The sequence below is a fragment of the Oenanthe melanoleuca genome, chromosome 13 (genome assembly GCF_029582105.1).
Source record: "Oenanthe melanoleuca isolate GR-GAL-2019-014 chromosome 13, OMel1.0, whole genome shotgun sequence".
NCBI lineage: Eukaryota > Metazoa > Chordata > Aves > Passeriformes > Muscicapidae > Oenanthe > Oenanthe melanoleuca.
In genome coordinates, this window is record NC_079347.1 from 6,502,331 (window position 1) to 6,516,903 (window position 14,573).

The 14,573-nt window shown below is 49.4% G+C and overlaps 2 protein-coding genes across 2 annotated transcripts in view; one reads left to right on the plus strand and one right to left on the minus strand.

Moving 5' to 3' along the window:
* Positions 1–14,573, plus strand: part of LOC130258842 (serine protease inhibitor Kazal-type 5-like) — a 74,675-nt gene that overhangs the window by 17,851 nt on the left and 42,251 nt on the right. The window lies entirely within an intron of this gene.
* On the minus strand, positions 1,395–6,435 carry LOC130258843 (pancreatic secretory trypsin inhibitor-like). The gene is made up of 4 exons (XM_056502570.1): positions 6,236–6,435; positions 4,783–4,823; positions 4,144–4,256; positions 1,395–1,547 (listed from the first exon to the last, which is right to left on the minus strand). Exons 1-4 carry the CDS (start codon positions 6,288–6,290, stop codon positions 1,472–1,474), a joined length of 285 nt encoding a protein of 94 aa, XP_056358545.1. The 5' UTR covers positions 6,291–6,435; the 3' UTR covers positions 1,395–1,471.

Sequence of the window (14,573 nt, forward strand, 5' to 3'; positions counted from 1 at the left end):
AGCTGCGGGATCCAGCTGCAGGACCCAGCTGCGGGATCCGGCTGCGGGATCCAGCTGCAGATCCAGCTGCGGGCTCGGCTCCGGCAGCGGCCCCGGCTGCGGCGGAGCAACAGCGGCCTCCAGTGCCGAAAGCTCCGCCCGAGCTCCGCGTCCTGCCCGCGGATCCGCGGAACCGCGGGATGGGATGACAGCGACCTTTACATGACATTGGTCCAACCCTCCCTGGGGCAGGGACATCTTCAACGAGACCACCTGCTCAGAGCTCCCTCCTCCAGCCTGATCGCGAATCTTTGTGGATGGAATATCCACAACTTCTCTGGGAAACCTATTCCAGTTTCTGACCATCTTCATGTTAAAAAACTCCTTCCTAATATTTAACCTAACCCTGCCCTCTGTCAGTTTGAAGCCATCCCCCCTTGTCTCGTTATTCCAAGCCCATGTAAAAAGTCTCACTTGTTGCCCCTTCAGGCACTGGAAGGGGCTCTAAGGTCTCCCAGGAGCTTTCTGTTCTCCAGGCTGAGCATTCCCAGCTCTCTCAGCCTGTCTCTGTAGCAGAGGTGAGCCAGCCCTTGGAGTGTCTGCGTGGTCTCCTCTGGACTTGCTCAACAGGCCCGAGTTTTTCCTATATTGGGGACCCCAGAGCTGGGTGCAGCACTGCAGGAGGGTCTCAACAGAGCAGAGGGGCTGAGTCCCCTCCCTTGCCCTGCTGCCCACACTGCTTTGGATGCAGCCTAGGATGAGGCTGGTTTCTGTCTGGGCTGTGACTGCATACTGCTGGCTCGTGTCCAACCTCTCATCCACCAGCACCTTCAAGTCCTTCTTGGAAAGGCATCTCCCATCCTGCCAGCCCACAGACCTCAGGCAAAGCTCACCAAGGCCAGTAGAGGGAAAAAAAAAAAAAAAAAAAAAGAATTTTTTTCTGGAAAAATGGAATATTTTTGGTTTTCTGAGGCACTGGGTAGCTGTGACCTCCAGGAGAACCTTGAGGCTGGTGACACCTGCTGCACAGGGACCATGTCATGGGGCACTGGTATATGCACAAGGCTGGAGAATGGTCAGCATGGAGATGATTTGTTGGGTTCTTTCTCCTGGCAAACACTCTAGATCAGGGGCTTTAATGCCCTGTATTTAGCAAAGGCAATTGCAAGTCATGAGAATGCTAAAAATCTATTGCTCAAACACAGGAAGTCTAGGAAAGGAAAATAAGATTCTTGATGCAAAACAAGAGCCTCCTTGTTAATGCCAGGTCATAACATCTCTGTCTGGGGCTGTGTCACTAATTTGCTCACAGCTCCTTATGAGCACCACCAGAACAAACCATATTTTTCAGGAAGGTGCTGTAAGTGTTGGGGAAAGGGGATTGCTGTGTGTGTAAGAAATCCCAGCACCAGACATGGCGATGCTTCCATTTTATTGGGGGTTTGAGCGGGTCAGGGGGCAGCTCTGTGCTCTCATCTCTGGAACAGTCGCCTCAGTTCCCAGTGGAGTAGGCACGGGGAGTTCGGCACATTCCCCTGTTCTTGATGCGCACGTGGCTGCTTCTTTGCCTGGAAGAGAGGTTAAAAATGTTGGGGAGCTGCCTTCAGGTCCCTGAGACACAGCAGAGCCTGGCTCAGAGGACAGAGGCAGAAATAAAGGAAAATACTGCTTAAATCATCATCTAAGTGTTATTCACAGCAAGCAAGGCCACATACTCTTGACAGGGAGTTCAGGGTTACCATGGACATGTGTTAATTAATTCCAATAAGCTCAAGAGTGCTTTCTGACACCTCCTGGCAGGATAATTCACGTCTGTGCTGCAGGACAGCACTGAGACACCTCTAATGCCTGTCTGGCTGCAGACAATAAAGGTTATGAATTTGTTGTGTAGATTTTAGAAAAGAAAGACCGTCAGTGTGTCTCACTTGGGTTTGGCCTGCTCCCAGCTTCCCCTCTTGATTGCTTCTGCAGCAAAAGTGAGGAAAATATTAAAAAGGTATCTTTAAAAAACTATTTTCTTATTTTTGTCCAATAGTGGACCTGATTCCTCTGAATTGTTCCATTTTCACACAGAATCACGATGTTCTCCTCTTTGGAAAAGACAGATCCATTTCTCAGGTGTGTCAGAGAAATGCTGGTAAAACGATTTGCGTTTTGCAAAAAGCATTTTGCATGCTGGTCACAGTGACGTGACCAAAGGCGACAAGTGAGGCACTGCTGCCGCAGGGACCTGCCAGATGCTCAGTTATTCCCTGACTCCTTGCAGGCTTCCAGCTCTTGCCAGGCCAGTTGCACGCACAGAACTGCAAATGACACTTCATCCTGCCTCCTGGCTGGCTTTTCCCCAGGGACCAAGGCTTTAGAGATGGGGACACTCTGTTTATCTCTCCCCCAAGATATCTGGCACCAGGCAGCTCCAGAGTCCTGGTGCCCGGCCCAGATGGCCCTGGCCAGGAGACCAAATGGCTGTTCCTAACCTCAGAATTCCAGCACTTGGGAACAAAACAGAACAGGGGAGCTGCAAGGCTCCCTGTGACCCACAGGAGCAGCAGATTTCCAGTTGCAGCTGCTCAGAGCTTGCACACACTGGAGTTTAGGAGCTCTGGGAATACAGCATTGACACAAGGCGGATGCAGCAGCAGCTTCTCATCCATCCCATCCCTCCTCTGACTCCTGGCTGGCTCTGAATCCACCACCAGCTCAGCCTTTCTCTTTCTTGTATCCCGATTTCCCTTCTTGTGAGCACTGGACTCTCCCATCCCCTCTGAAGCTGCTCTGGGGACACGGAGCATCCTGGACCCACTGTGCACAGCTGACTGTGGAGCCTTCCTCGCTCACTTTACCCCGCTCTTGGTCCGTGGCCAAAGCCCTAATGATGTTGTGTCTGATGAACCTCCCACCCCCATCTGTTGCACAATACAGGGACAGCTGGTGCTGGGCTGCTGGCTTCCAGCAGGGTCATTACCACCCTGCCAGGCCGTGCTGGGTCATTAACTGTGCTGCTTTGCTGAGGAGATCCCACTCAGCCTCTCTCTGCCTGACTGCATCATACTCAGCCTTGAAGGGTGAACCAGCGTTTGAGCAGGCCAGGAACAGAACATGTGGCAGCAGCCTGGGTTAATGAAGCAAAGAGGGGATGACCCAACTGACAATATTTATCCAGGCTCTTTTTTTTCCTGGTGATCTGGATTCTGTTCCTTGCTCCTGCAGAGTTAGCAGGGAGGCGATGCTCCTGAAAGCACAATTTGGCTCCACAAGCCCACGCATCCAGAGACAGAAAAGCTGGACTTTTGAGCTTCTGCTACAAATGTGTCTGCTGATGGCAGATGGGCCTGTGAGCCTGATCACCAAAAATCCCTGCCTACACCAGGTGAAGTCAAGGGTGAAGCTCCCTTAGCCCTGCAGACTGGGGCATCTGGCTCCAGATAAGACTCAATCTTCCCAAAAGAGATTTTTGAACCTCTTAATAGCATTGAGTTGGAAGTAATTCCTTCACTTGTCTGACACAGAGTGCTCCCAATGTATAAATATATTTTAAATTACCAAGGGCCCAAGCCAGATGAAATGTATCAAGTCTTGCCAGAGACACCCTTAGCATTTGGACCTGGCCTTCTGCTAGAACAGTGCAATCTGGCACCAGCACAGATTAAATATAAAACTCATTCTTAAAAATACCCGGAGCAAATTGTATCCTTTCATATGCAGAGAAGACAGAAAGCAGAGCTCAGCTATAAATTTCTGGGGTGGAAAAACACAGTTTTTTCCTCAGCCACCACACATCTGAGGTCATCTGGAAAAATATTCTTCAGCCCGTGTGCTAGGTCTGGGCAGACTTGGAGCACTTGGCCATTTGTCTGAGATCCTGGATGCCTGCCAGTGCTCACTGCTGCTTGGCAGCTGCAGGTGTGGGGAGATTTTTGTTTGTGGGCAGTGTGTGTGCTGTGAGCCACACACCACGAGCCCATTCCTCAGCTGGAGCCCACATGCTCAGAGCAGCGGGAGCAGCAGCTGTGCGGGAGGCCAGATCCGTGCCAGATGTGCTGGGCTCGCTGCCCGAGCTCCACCCAGCTGCAGGCAAACTGCTTTCTTTCTAGGAAATCCCAGATATGTGTGGTAGCCCTCATCTGTGTGGTGTTCAGACTTGCAGCAGCTCCAGATACTCACAGGTTGTGGAGGCACAACAGGCACTCGTTGCTGTACAGGATGTCATCCGTGCCACAGATGGGCTCAAACTCCCTTGTACACCCTCTTCTCAGGTTGAAATTGTCACAAGATGGCTGGAGACACAGAAAGTTTATTTTGAAAATGTTAAGCCTGTTCTTAATTTACCTTTCTTTGCTTTCCCAGAGAGGTGTGCATTTTGTCTACCTTCATAACCTGTCCTCAGAGCTCTGCTCTGAGCTCTCAGAAACACTGGGACCATCTGCCACCACGTCCCTTAGCCAGCTGCTGCACACCCTTAGGAGTAACAGTGTAGAGTAAATAGAGCTCCATGGGCATTGCCTGAGCACATTCTTCCCACTTTTTATTTTTATGCCACACTAATATCTGTCCTGACACTTGGAAGCCAAAGACTAAGGGGATTTCTGCCTTTCTTGGCAGCAATATTTAGCTTTTTAGGAACTTTTCCTTCAGTGTTTGGGGGAAATGCAGCATCACCACTGGGATTTTGCTGTGGCACAGCAGGTGGAAGGGGGTTCCCAGGCACTGGCATCCCACTCTGCTTCACTGTGTTTAGCAATGGTGGCTCCTCAGTGTATGTAGTGCTGTCTCACTTGTGCTACATAAAACAGGAGACCTCACCTCTATTCCTCTGAAAGCAGCTGCATCCATCTCAGCATTTCCTAGAGAAAGGAAAAAGAGAGAGAGAGAGAGAAGACACCTTAGCACCCATCACTCAGGCTGGTTTCATTCAAGTGGGACAGAATAAAGTCAGTTTAGGCTGAGGACTCAAACTCCTTTGTCCTAGAAAATAATTTCTTCCCTTGGATCTCCCACATTTCTCAGCTGGATCCCTCCCTGCTGTGTCACCCTCTTTCCTCTGGCAGAAACACTGTAATGGTGCAAGGCCCTGCCAAGGCAAAATGCACTTCCAGAGATGTCACCTGCCAGCTGTCAGGGATCAAAGGTGGCTTTTGTCCTGTCTTACCACATGTCCATGAGTAACTGAGAAACTCCTGCTGACACTGGGCAGGTGCTGAAGGAAATCCAGGGCGATTTTTCTACTGTTACTCAGTTTTTACCACAAGCAAGCAAAGCAAAAGACAAGTTGTTGAAAGTCTCTACTAGAAGGAGACCCTGAGGTCTCACATGAAAGCTGGTGGGATCAAGCCATGACTTCAGTGAGTTTCCCCATGGAGGCGCTGGCCTGAGCTGGCAGCTGGGATCACATGGGTGGAACATGCAATGGGTGTGTTTTGAAAAACAACCTGATTTTTTTTTTTCTCCAAAGGGCAGAACTGAGATGGAGATTCTGTTTTTTTTTAATAAACCCAGAAGTCATCTACATGGAGGATTTATACTACATCTGTATTAACAACCAGCATGGCCCAGTAGCAGTGAAACATTTTGGTGCTGAGGAACTGGTAGCCACACTGTTTAATATAGCAAGGATTTTACTTTGGGCTAGCACTGGTCCAAACCCAGGAGCTGCAGCTCACTACATGCTCAGTTCGTCTGAAATGAGCCCAGATTTTGTGCTCAGACAGCCTCTGTGCAGTAAACAGGATGACAGAGGACCTGCTTCAGAAGCACCCTCCTGTTTGGAATGAGCCACTAAAGCAGGACCTGAGGAGCAGCAACAGCTCATGCTCTCATCCCTCTGCACCATATGGGATTTTGAAAACACAGTTGGCTTAAACATTGGCTTTGGTAGTGAGAGCTGCATTTTCCCTTGCATAGATTCATTTCCTGTCTTCTTGGATTTGCTTTTTAAAAACCAGAATAGCACCTATTCACTCTGAAAGGATCACACTGTCCTAGAAATCACCAGTTACAGGACAAATCCTACCCCTGAAGAAAGAGTGTCAGCCCAGCAGGTGTGCTCATTTTTGGGAGCTAGTGCACCCTTTCAAAGCCTTTGGTTTAGGTTTGCTCACAAACAGGCAGGCACATTGGCCATTGCAGCACTCCCTGCCCAGGGCCACAGCAAGGTCCCAGCACCAGCTGGTCTCTTCCCACACTCACCTTCCCATGAGCAGACCTGGGAGCTTTAGCAAGGCGAGGAAACAGCTCCTAAGCAAAATGTTGGACTCACCTTGGTAGAAGCAGAGCGCCAGGGAGAAGAGCAGGAAAACACCAGCTACCTTCATGGTCAAGGTGATGCTTTACTGAGCACAGCAGAGAGAAACTGGAACACTCCTGTGTCTCAGAGATCCTGTCTCTGGCAGTCTGCTGGGACTTTTATACCTTTCCCCATTCCTGGCACCATACCACAAAGGCAGCTCCACCCTGCAGTTCTGTGGTGCTGTGGTGACAACATTCAAAGTACGGGGACAACACCAGGTGGCAACTGGCTCATTGGTGGGCGCAAGGATGAAAGCCTCTCCCAAGCCAATGGATGAATAAATTCTTATCTCCAGCAAAGACCTGGACCCTGTTCCAGGTGGGGGGGTCAGCCCTGGGTCTGCACTCCAAACTGTGATAAAGCAACGTTGTAAAAAGGACCAAGATTGGAGAAATGGGCGGGCCAGCACGGGAAATACAATTAGCAGCACTGTGGCTTTGATTAATGACCCTGCTGCTGCCACTGGCAGGGTGGAGCTGTCTGGTGAAGCCCCCTCTGGGTGAGGATGGCCCTGATCCACACACCCTTTCCTGGTGTGATGCACAGAGCAGAGCTGGGGTGCTGCAGCTCCCCTTCCCTCCCCAGGCAGGCAGGAATGGGAGCAGGGATTGCTCCTGGAGAGCAGAGCCTGCCTGTGCCTTGGGCTGGCTCGTGGCTGCACATTCAGTGCTGCTGTTTTGACTGCACATCTCTGATTGCAGACAGCAGCTGAAATGAGCTGCTGGGTCAGACGCTGCTCCCTTCCCCTCTCCCTGCCTGCAGCTGGGAGTAAACCCTGGGGATTTCCTACCCTTACACCACCAATGGTGCATTGCAGGGAGTGGATCAGTCCCTCGGGGATTAGAAGGATTAATTAATGTTTCTAAAGCACTTTGATATCTCAGCCATAAATCACTGGAGAAGTGCAAAGCAAATTATTACTAATGGGGGCTTATGACTCAAAGACAGATTTTTAATTAGCTGAACAGGAAAAAGTCAATGCCAAGAGCAATTCAAGGAGCTGTTTGAGAGGGAGAAATCTCAGCTCCATTGGCAGCTGCTCCATTGTCCCAGGGATGCCCCATTCCCAACGTGGCTCTGGAGGATGCTTTCCCCTGCCATCAACATCTCTTTTGGTTTTACTTCAGTGGTCATGGGGAGATTCCTCCCTCTTGACTGGGTTTCCCTCTGCTCTCCCCTGGGCTGACCTGCAACATGAGGCAGAAAGAACTGCACTTGTTATTTTATTAATTCAGAGAGTAAAGCTGGCTTTGGGTATGGCCTGCTCAGCAGCTCTCAGGAGCTGGGGTGGGTGTTAGTGGACCTTTGAGCACAGCCAACAATCCTTTAGTGTGTCTGGGACAATGGTTCAAGTGGTGTTATCACCCTCTGAGGAGCAAGGGAGGGAGGGATGATCATTTTTTATAGCTGAAAGAGGTTCATCTCAGTCCAACACGGTCCCTTGTTACTTTTCCTCTTCAATCTAAGACATGGAAATAGAGCAGTGGTGAAAAGAGTTTCTCTGATTGTCCATGTTTGGGGCCTGCCCACTCCTGGTAAAACTCATTTTTCAGTTTAGAGATCCTTGCTGTAGCTAAGAAATGTGATAGTTTGGATTGTCCAGGAACAGAAACGTTTTTTTCTCAGATTCCTTGGAAACATCCAGGCACATTTCCAGACTTGAGTTTGATGGGTAAATCCTCACTGTTTATGCTGTGCAGGTGGCTCCTGGGACATTCTGAGTGTGTGTAATGCCATGGTTTTCTCCTTCCTCCAGAAGCCAGGGGCATCAAAGCACAGGCAGGCTGCTGACCTTCCCCTGCCTCCTGGACACTTCTCTCTTCATCCTCTTACTGCTTAGGCTCCAGATAGCTTTGCACTGGATGATTTTCATGTTCCCAACTGCTCCCAGAGCTGGATGAGATTAAGTACTTTGCTACTGAGGAAGGTTGAAGAAACTCCAGATTATGCAGTGCAATGGACTGAACTTAATTATTCCACAACGAATTGAGCCAAACCAACAGACTCAAGGGCAGTTGCCTCTGCCAAAAGAAGATTCCAGCACAGGCTGCAGCTGAACAGCAGGCACACTTGGGTTTTAATGCAGTTTCTCTGTTAGAATGCTCTTCCTTTCCAAGCATCTCCACTGACAGCTGTGTCTTTATGAGATGCCTTCAAAAACGGGGGATTTCAGGGCTCCTCTCTCCTGATTGACAACAATTCAATATCCTTCAGGAAAATCAAACAGAAATGCTTGGGGCTCATTTGACTGGGGAGGAATGAAAAAGAGCTGCAAACTGCTCCTGCACTGGGTGCTCCTGGTACCGTCCTCGGCAGTGTGGGCTTTCTCAGGATGTGTCACCTTGTCAGAGCAGCGTGTTCCTCCAAACACATCAGCTGGAGGAGTGCAGAGAAATGAGTCAGGAGGCTCTGCCAGCCATGCTGTGTGACTTGCTGAGCCTGTCGTGGAGAAATGGAGGGGACAGGAGGGTCCCAAAGCAGGGGCTGGCATGGGATGGCGTCCCCTTGGCCACCTGGTGGGGTGGTGGCCACCACACATGGTGTAGGGCTCAAGATCTCTGCAGTTGCTCATGGTGTCTCCTCCTGGATGCTGGGAGCACTTGGAGAGAGAATTGATGCTACACAAGGCATGAGGGGAAGGGGCAAGTTGAAGTGCCAGGTCTGCCTCCACATGGACCAGCAGGAAGAGGTGATTCTCCTTCTGCAGGATGAATTTCTGTATTGTCTTTTGGACAAATCTGAGTGTTTTCAAGCTACATTCATTTCAGTAGTAAAGTGTTTCAAAGGGATAAAAAATTACATTGCAGGGGAATTAAAAAATCTGGGAAACTACCTGTTTCCCTGTGATGGCCCCTCCATGACAGACTGGAGGATCACTTGTTGTAACCAGGGCTGGAATTAGTTTTTTTGTGGAGACTTGAGGTACAAAGAGAAAGCCACCAGTGCCCCCAGGAAACCAACAGAGTCACCAGTCAAAAGCATTCAAAGATCACAAACCAGAGCCAGATGATCATGAATCACAGCTTAGAAGTCGTAAATGGTTCTTAAGCCTCTCCCAAATAATGGCATCTCCCAAACAATGGCGTTTCATTTGGGGTGGTTCACATTTTCCTGCCTTCTCCTAAACCAGAGAATGGGATAAAGCAGGAGCAGAGCTCCTTGTGCAGTCCCAGCCCCTTTCACCAAGGGGTTGTGTGACCAAGACCTGCACCATGGCCCTGGTGTCCCTGAGCTTGGTCCCTTGGTGGAGGGTTAGGGACCTTCCTTGGGATTCAGGAAGAACAGGCACCAGAGGCTCCTCAGTGCTCAGGATCTCAGCAGGGCAGCTGGGGACTTTGCTGCTGCCCTTCTATGGGTGGGATGAGTGAAATTGGAGAAAGGCTGATGCAAATGTGAAACCTAGATGTGTCACAAAAACCAGTTCCCAAGATGCTCAAAGCTCTTTTGGGTCCAAAATGCTTGCTTGTGTTGGATTTAAAAGCTAAAAATGCCTGAATTTTTGTTACCTGCCAGGTCTGGATCTTGCAGGTGTAGCCAAGACCTTGTCCATGTCATCCAAGGTGGTTTTGAAAGATATGTGAGACCAAGACCTTTTGCATCAGCAAAAGAGAGCAAGTGCAGTGATCATCTGCTCCTCTGTCCAGGGAATAACTCTCAAACACTGATTTTTCCTGCAGAAAAAACTAAAAAACCCCAAACCATAATTTGGTCGGTAGTGATTTTTGTCTTGAATTCTTTCCCATTTAATGCTGAGAAAGCTATTCTGTTGCTCTGGGTGCATGGAAGATATTGAACATTCTGACAGTCTAAGAACAGGGATCCTGTGAGTAGCTGCTGAGAAAGCATCACATATTTTCTCCAGCTGCAGGAGAATCTCTGGAGCCCAGAACAGCATATCAATTTGTTTTCTCTTCTCTTCTGGAAATCCTGGACTTGGGACCTCTGGTTTCTGGGGAGGGGGCTGGGCATAGCTACAGGATAACATTACCAAATCATCATTTCTACTTTTGCTAAAGATTCTGTTATCCTTCAGCAAGGGCAGCATGTCCATGAGAGAAACCTTTGGAAATCTGCAGGCATCGGCAGCTTTGCCTGAGAATGGGTATTGCTGACAGCAGTGTCTAAAGACAAAGACATCACATAAATCAGAGCTCGTTGGGCTGCTCAGAAGAGACCTGACTGGATGCCAATCAAATGCTTGCCGAGGAGGATGAATGTGCTGGGGACAGGCTCTGTGTTTGTGAGGATTACTGACTGGCATTGGCTGGGGTGGAGCTCCCAGCCTGGTGTGGGAGTTCCCAGCCCACCTCCTGGTCTGTTTGCTGTCCCACCTCTCAGTGACACCAAACCCCACGGGCTGAGTCCATGGAAACCTTTCCCTCTCTGCTGTGCCTTACTGGGTGATGGCACTTGCCTGCTGGGAATGGCTCTGGACTGGTCAGCTCTGGTGACCTTGGGGCTCTGTCCCTGCAGGTGGGACCCTGGGTCAGTGCCAGCTCCTGGACAGGCTTTCCCCCCCTTTCTCCCCTAATCTCTCCTGCCCCTCTCCTTGGATCTCTTGCAGGATCTCCATGGGATGTACAGGCAGTGAGAGCATATGGGGTGGATCCCTCAGGAGCTGAAACATGGAGCTCTGCTTTTCTTACTTTCCCCAGCATTACCAAAGAAAAAAAAGGATCATTTTTCCTACTCCTACAGAAAATGCCAAAAGCAAAGTATTCCTTCATAAAATTGCTTCTTTATTAAATCCTATCTGCCTCCCGCCTCCACATCCGACTGCCCCTGCGGCTGCCGGAGAGATCCAGGGCACAGTGATTAAGCACTGCGGCTGATAATTGGGCAAACACAGATTTCAATCTCCTCCAGCAAATCACTCCCCCTTTCTCCAACTCGAAGCAGCACCCTGTGCCCACTCCCTCTTCCACGGAGCTTAACAAGATGGGAAGCATATGGTGGCTGTCCTTTCGGGGTCGCAGGCTCAGGCGGGGATGATCCAGTCTAATCTGTCCTTCTGCTCAGCTCAGGCAGCTCTGTCTCTGCTCCCAAGGACCACATGTCCCTTGTTCAGGGCTGGATCTCACTCTGAAGTGTGTGTGAGGTAGCTTTAGAGCTCTGGTATGAGCCACTCTTGGTAAGGAGCCTGGATCTCCTGGTCCTGTTTGCATAAAAGATCCTGCAGCTATTGTCCATTGCCCAGGGACCTGTGGCTGCCCCATCCCTGGAAGTGTTCATGGCCAGGCTGGACAGGGTTTGGAGCAGCCTGGGACAGGATAAAATGTCCCTGCCCATGGCAGGGGGGTGGACTGGATGATCTTTAGATCATCCAACTCAAACCATCCTGTGATTCTCTGTTGCCCTTTCCCTCAGGTGAGTTTCAAGGGATGATATCTGAAATTGGCTCTTTATAAAGTTGGCTGCAGCCCAGCTGAGCTCTGGGTGCATTGTCCTGGCTGCAGAGCTGGTGTGAGGAGCTGAAGGATTGGCAGGACATGGGGAGAAAACAGAGCCAAAGCCCTCCCAGACCTAAACAGCAAAAGGGTTGGAGATGGCAGAGACAAGCTGCAGGAAGGGTTAGCCCAACAGGACAGAAGGAAAAAAACATTCACCATGAGGGTGGACAAACACTGCTGCTGGACCAAAAAAAGGCTGTGGAGTCTTTATACTTGCAGAGGTTCATAACACGACTGGATGAACTGATATTTCCCACAAAAGCTTTCAGAAACCAGCAGAGAAGCAACTTGGTGGTCCTTGGCTACCCCACTGTCTCCAGGACTAGGAGAGGTCTGAAATACAGGATATTTTCACATTTGCCCCTAATTTCTTGAAAACATTTTGTCAAATTTTTTGTCAAGCTTTCGTAATATTTTCCATCATTTTGTAAGCCAGTTGATCAACAAAACCTAATATACTGCAAATGACTTTCATCACAACCCCAGAAATATTTGGCATTTCTAGCTATTCCTGTGAGTTCCATTGGCAGCACTAATGGCTATTGATACATGATTTGCTCCCAGAAGTGGCCCAGAAATAGGAAAAAACAGTATTATACTTCTGATTTCAATGAAACATATGGCTCAAGCTCTTTGGTCCAGTTCACTGTGCCATTTTGGACAAATAGAGGAGATGAGGTTTTTCCAGTGGAGAGCTCTCAGCCTGTTTAGCTCTGTAGGAAAAAAATGCCTATTAAAAAATTAGAAAGGTGAGGATAGGAAGAGAAAACTAATGCAAATTATGAAATAAGGCTTTAATTTCTGACAACACTTCTTTTTCCTGTGATCTATAGAGAGATTTTTAAATGAGCTTTTTCACAGACAGATAGAAAAGAGATTTTGGGAGGAAAGGGAGAACTGCAGCAGACATGAGATAGAGCTGGGGATAAAACTGCTGGACTCTGGACATAAAGCTCAGCAGAGATGGTTTCCAGAGATGGTTTTTCCTCAGAGCTGTGCTGCCACAAGGCACTGTGAGATCCACGTTATTTCACGAGTCCATTCACAAATGTGCACTTCATTCTTGGCCAGCTCTTTCCCTACCAGCATCTCGTGTCACTGCTGGTTGCTTTAACCACAACAAATGTGAACTTGTTAATGGCTGGTATCCGCTCTCTGGTTGGAAAATCAATACACCCTGACCCCATCTGTGCGTCAGCATGGTGCACACCTGTCCTAGCCCAACCTCCCCAGAGCTGATAAATGATGGCCAAACACTGCTGATAAACTTTAGCTAACAGCTCTTGACCCCTGGGCTGGGCTGAGATTAGATACAGCCCAATTAACACTTGCTCCTTCTCCTAATGACTCCTCAAGCTCGGAGGCACAGGATGGAAGTTTCCTGCAGCTAAAACCAGGGGCACTGGGATGTTTGGATGGCTGGTGGCTGAGGTTTGTTGTCCTCACAAAACTGCTGTGTTGTGAGTGCCAAGAGTTGCTCCCAGGACACAGATACAGGATGCTGAGGGAAGAGCACTGGGTGTAAGAGCATCAGCACCTGCAGCCCTGCTGTGAAAAGCAACGCTGCAGGAACTGCTGGCAGCTCCCTGTGCTTTCAGCCTCGGTCAATGGCCTTGATTAAAGAAGGAGTTTGTCTTTGATTTAGGGAGCCTTTGAACATAGTGGCTAAACATTTCTTTTCCATCAAGGGTTCCCTTTGATTTCTGCATGTAGTCAGCTCCCTGTATCCCTCAGTGAGTTTTGCACTTGAATTGCTTCCCTAATAAATGTGACATTATTTCTGATGCCTTGTACGTTTCCAGCCTGGTTGTGAGAATGCAATTGAGGCACTGTCTTCAGCCCATCAGGAATATGAGGAGCAGTCCTTTTGCTCTGGTAACAGAGATGAAAAAATCCACTGCTGAACCTCCTTTTCCCCAAGCAGCTTTTAAACTGGGTTTTTTCCCTTCTACAAGAGGAAGTGGCTGCCAAAGCCCATGGCTGCTGCCTGCAGTATGCTTTTCCTTCTTATCCTTATTCATCCCTGCCAAGATCCTCTTTTCTTCATTCCTCCCCATTTTCTGAGCTTCTGGAAGCCCCTGGCTCACAGTTTCAAGCCCCACTTACCAAGAAACTTGGTTTTCCAGTTAAAAATACAGCCAAGGTTCTCATGTTGTGCTGCAGTTTCTGTAGGAAGTACTCGGGGATGTTGCATCTTGTATTTTTCCCTCTGTGTATTTTGGAAGAAGGAATCTAGCCTGCTTCCAAGCTCAAGGCAGCCTCACAGTGCCTGCACTTGGGACATCTCTCTTCCAGTGCTGAGGTGTTTGCCAGGAGCAGATGGTGAGGGGTGTGCTGGAGGCAGCTGATGATGCTGCATCTGCCTGTTTAGCTGAGACATCCCTGAGCTTTGTGCTTTGCTGTTCCTCTGCTCAGGATGAACCTCGGGGCTGCAGATCCTGCTGTCCCTGGGATCCTCCAGGATTACACTGAGGGTGATCAGACACTCCTGGCAAGGGGCTGACAGCCCCAAGTGCAGCTCCTTGTGGAGTAAGGGAAGGAGAGGCACAAGTGTCCTTGTCCCTGAGCCCAAATTACTCTCTGTAATTTGTCTCCTCACCGTGTCAGCCTCTTGACCAGCTGGGGGTTCAGACCCAGAGACCTCTCCTCAGTCATCTCCATCTAGGTGCTGACATGGATCAGACACAAATGCAGCTGACACAAATCCCTTTTACTCCAGGAACTGCAGTTCCACCTGCTGGGACTCATTTTTGCCTTTTGTGCCCTGCTGACATTCCTGTCCTTTCACTGGATCTGGCATTTTGGTGGTTAGGAGCAGCCTTTCTCCCTGGATCCAGGCTCTCCCATTCCCAGGATTC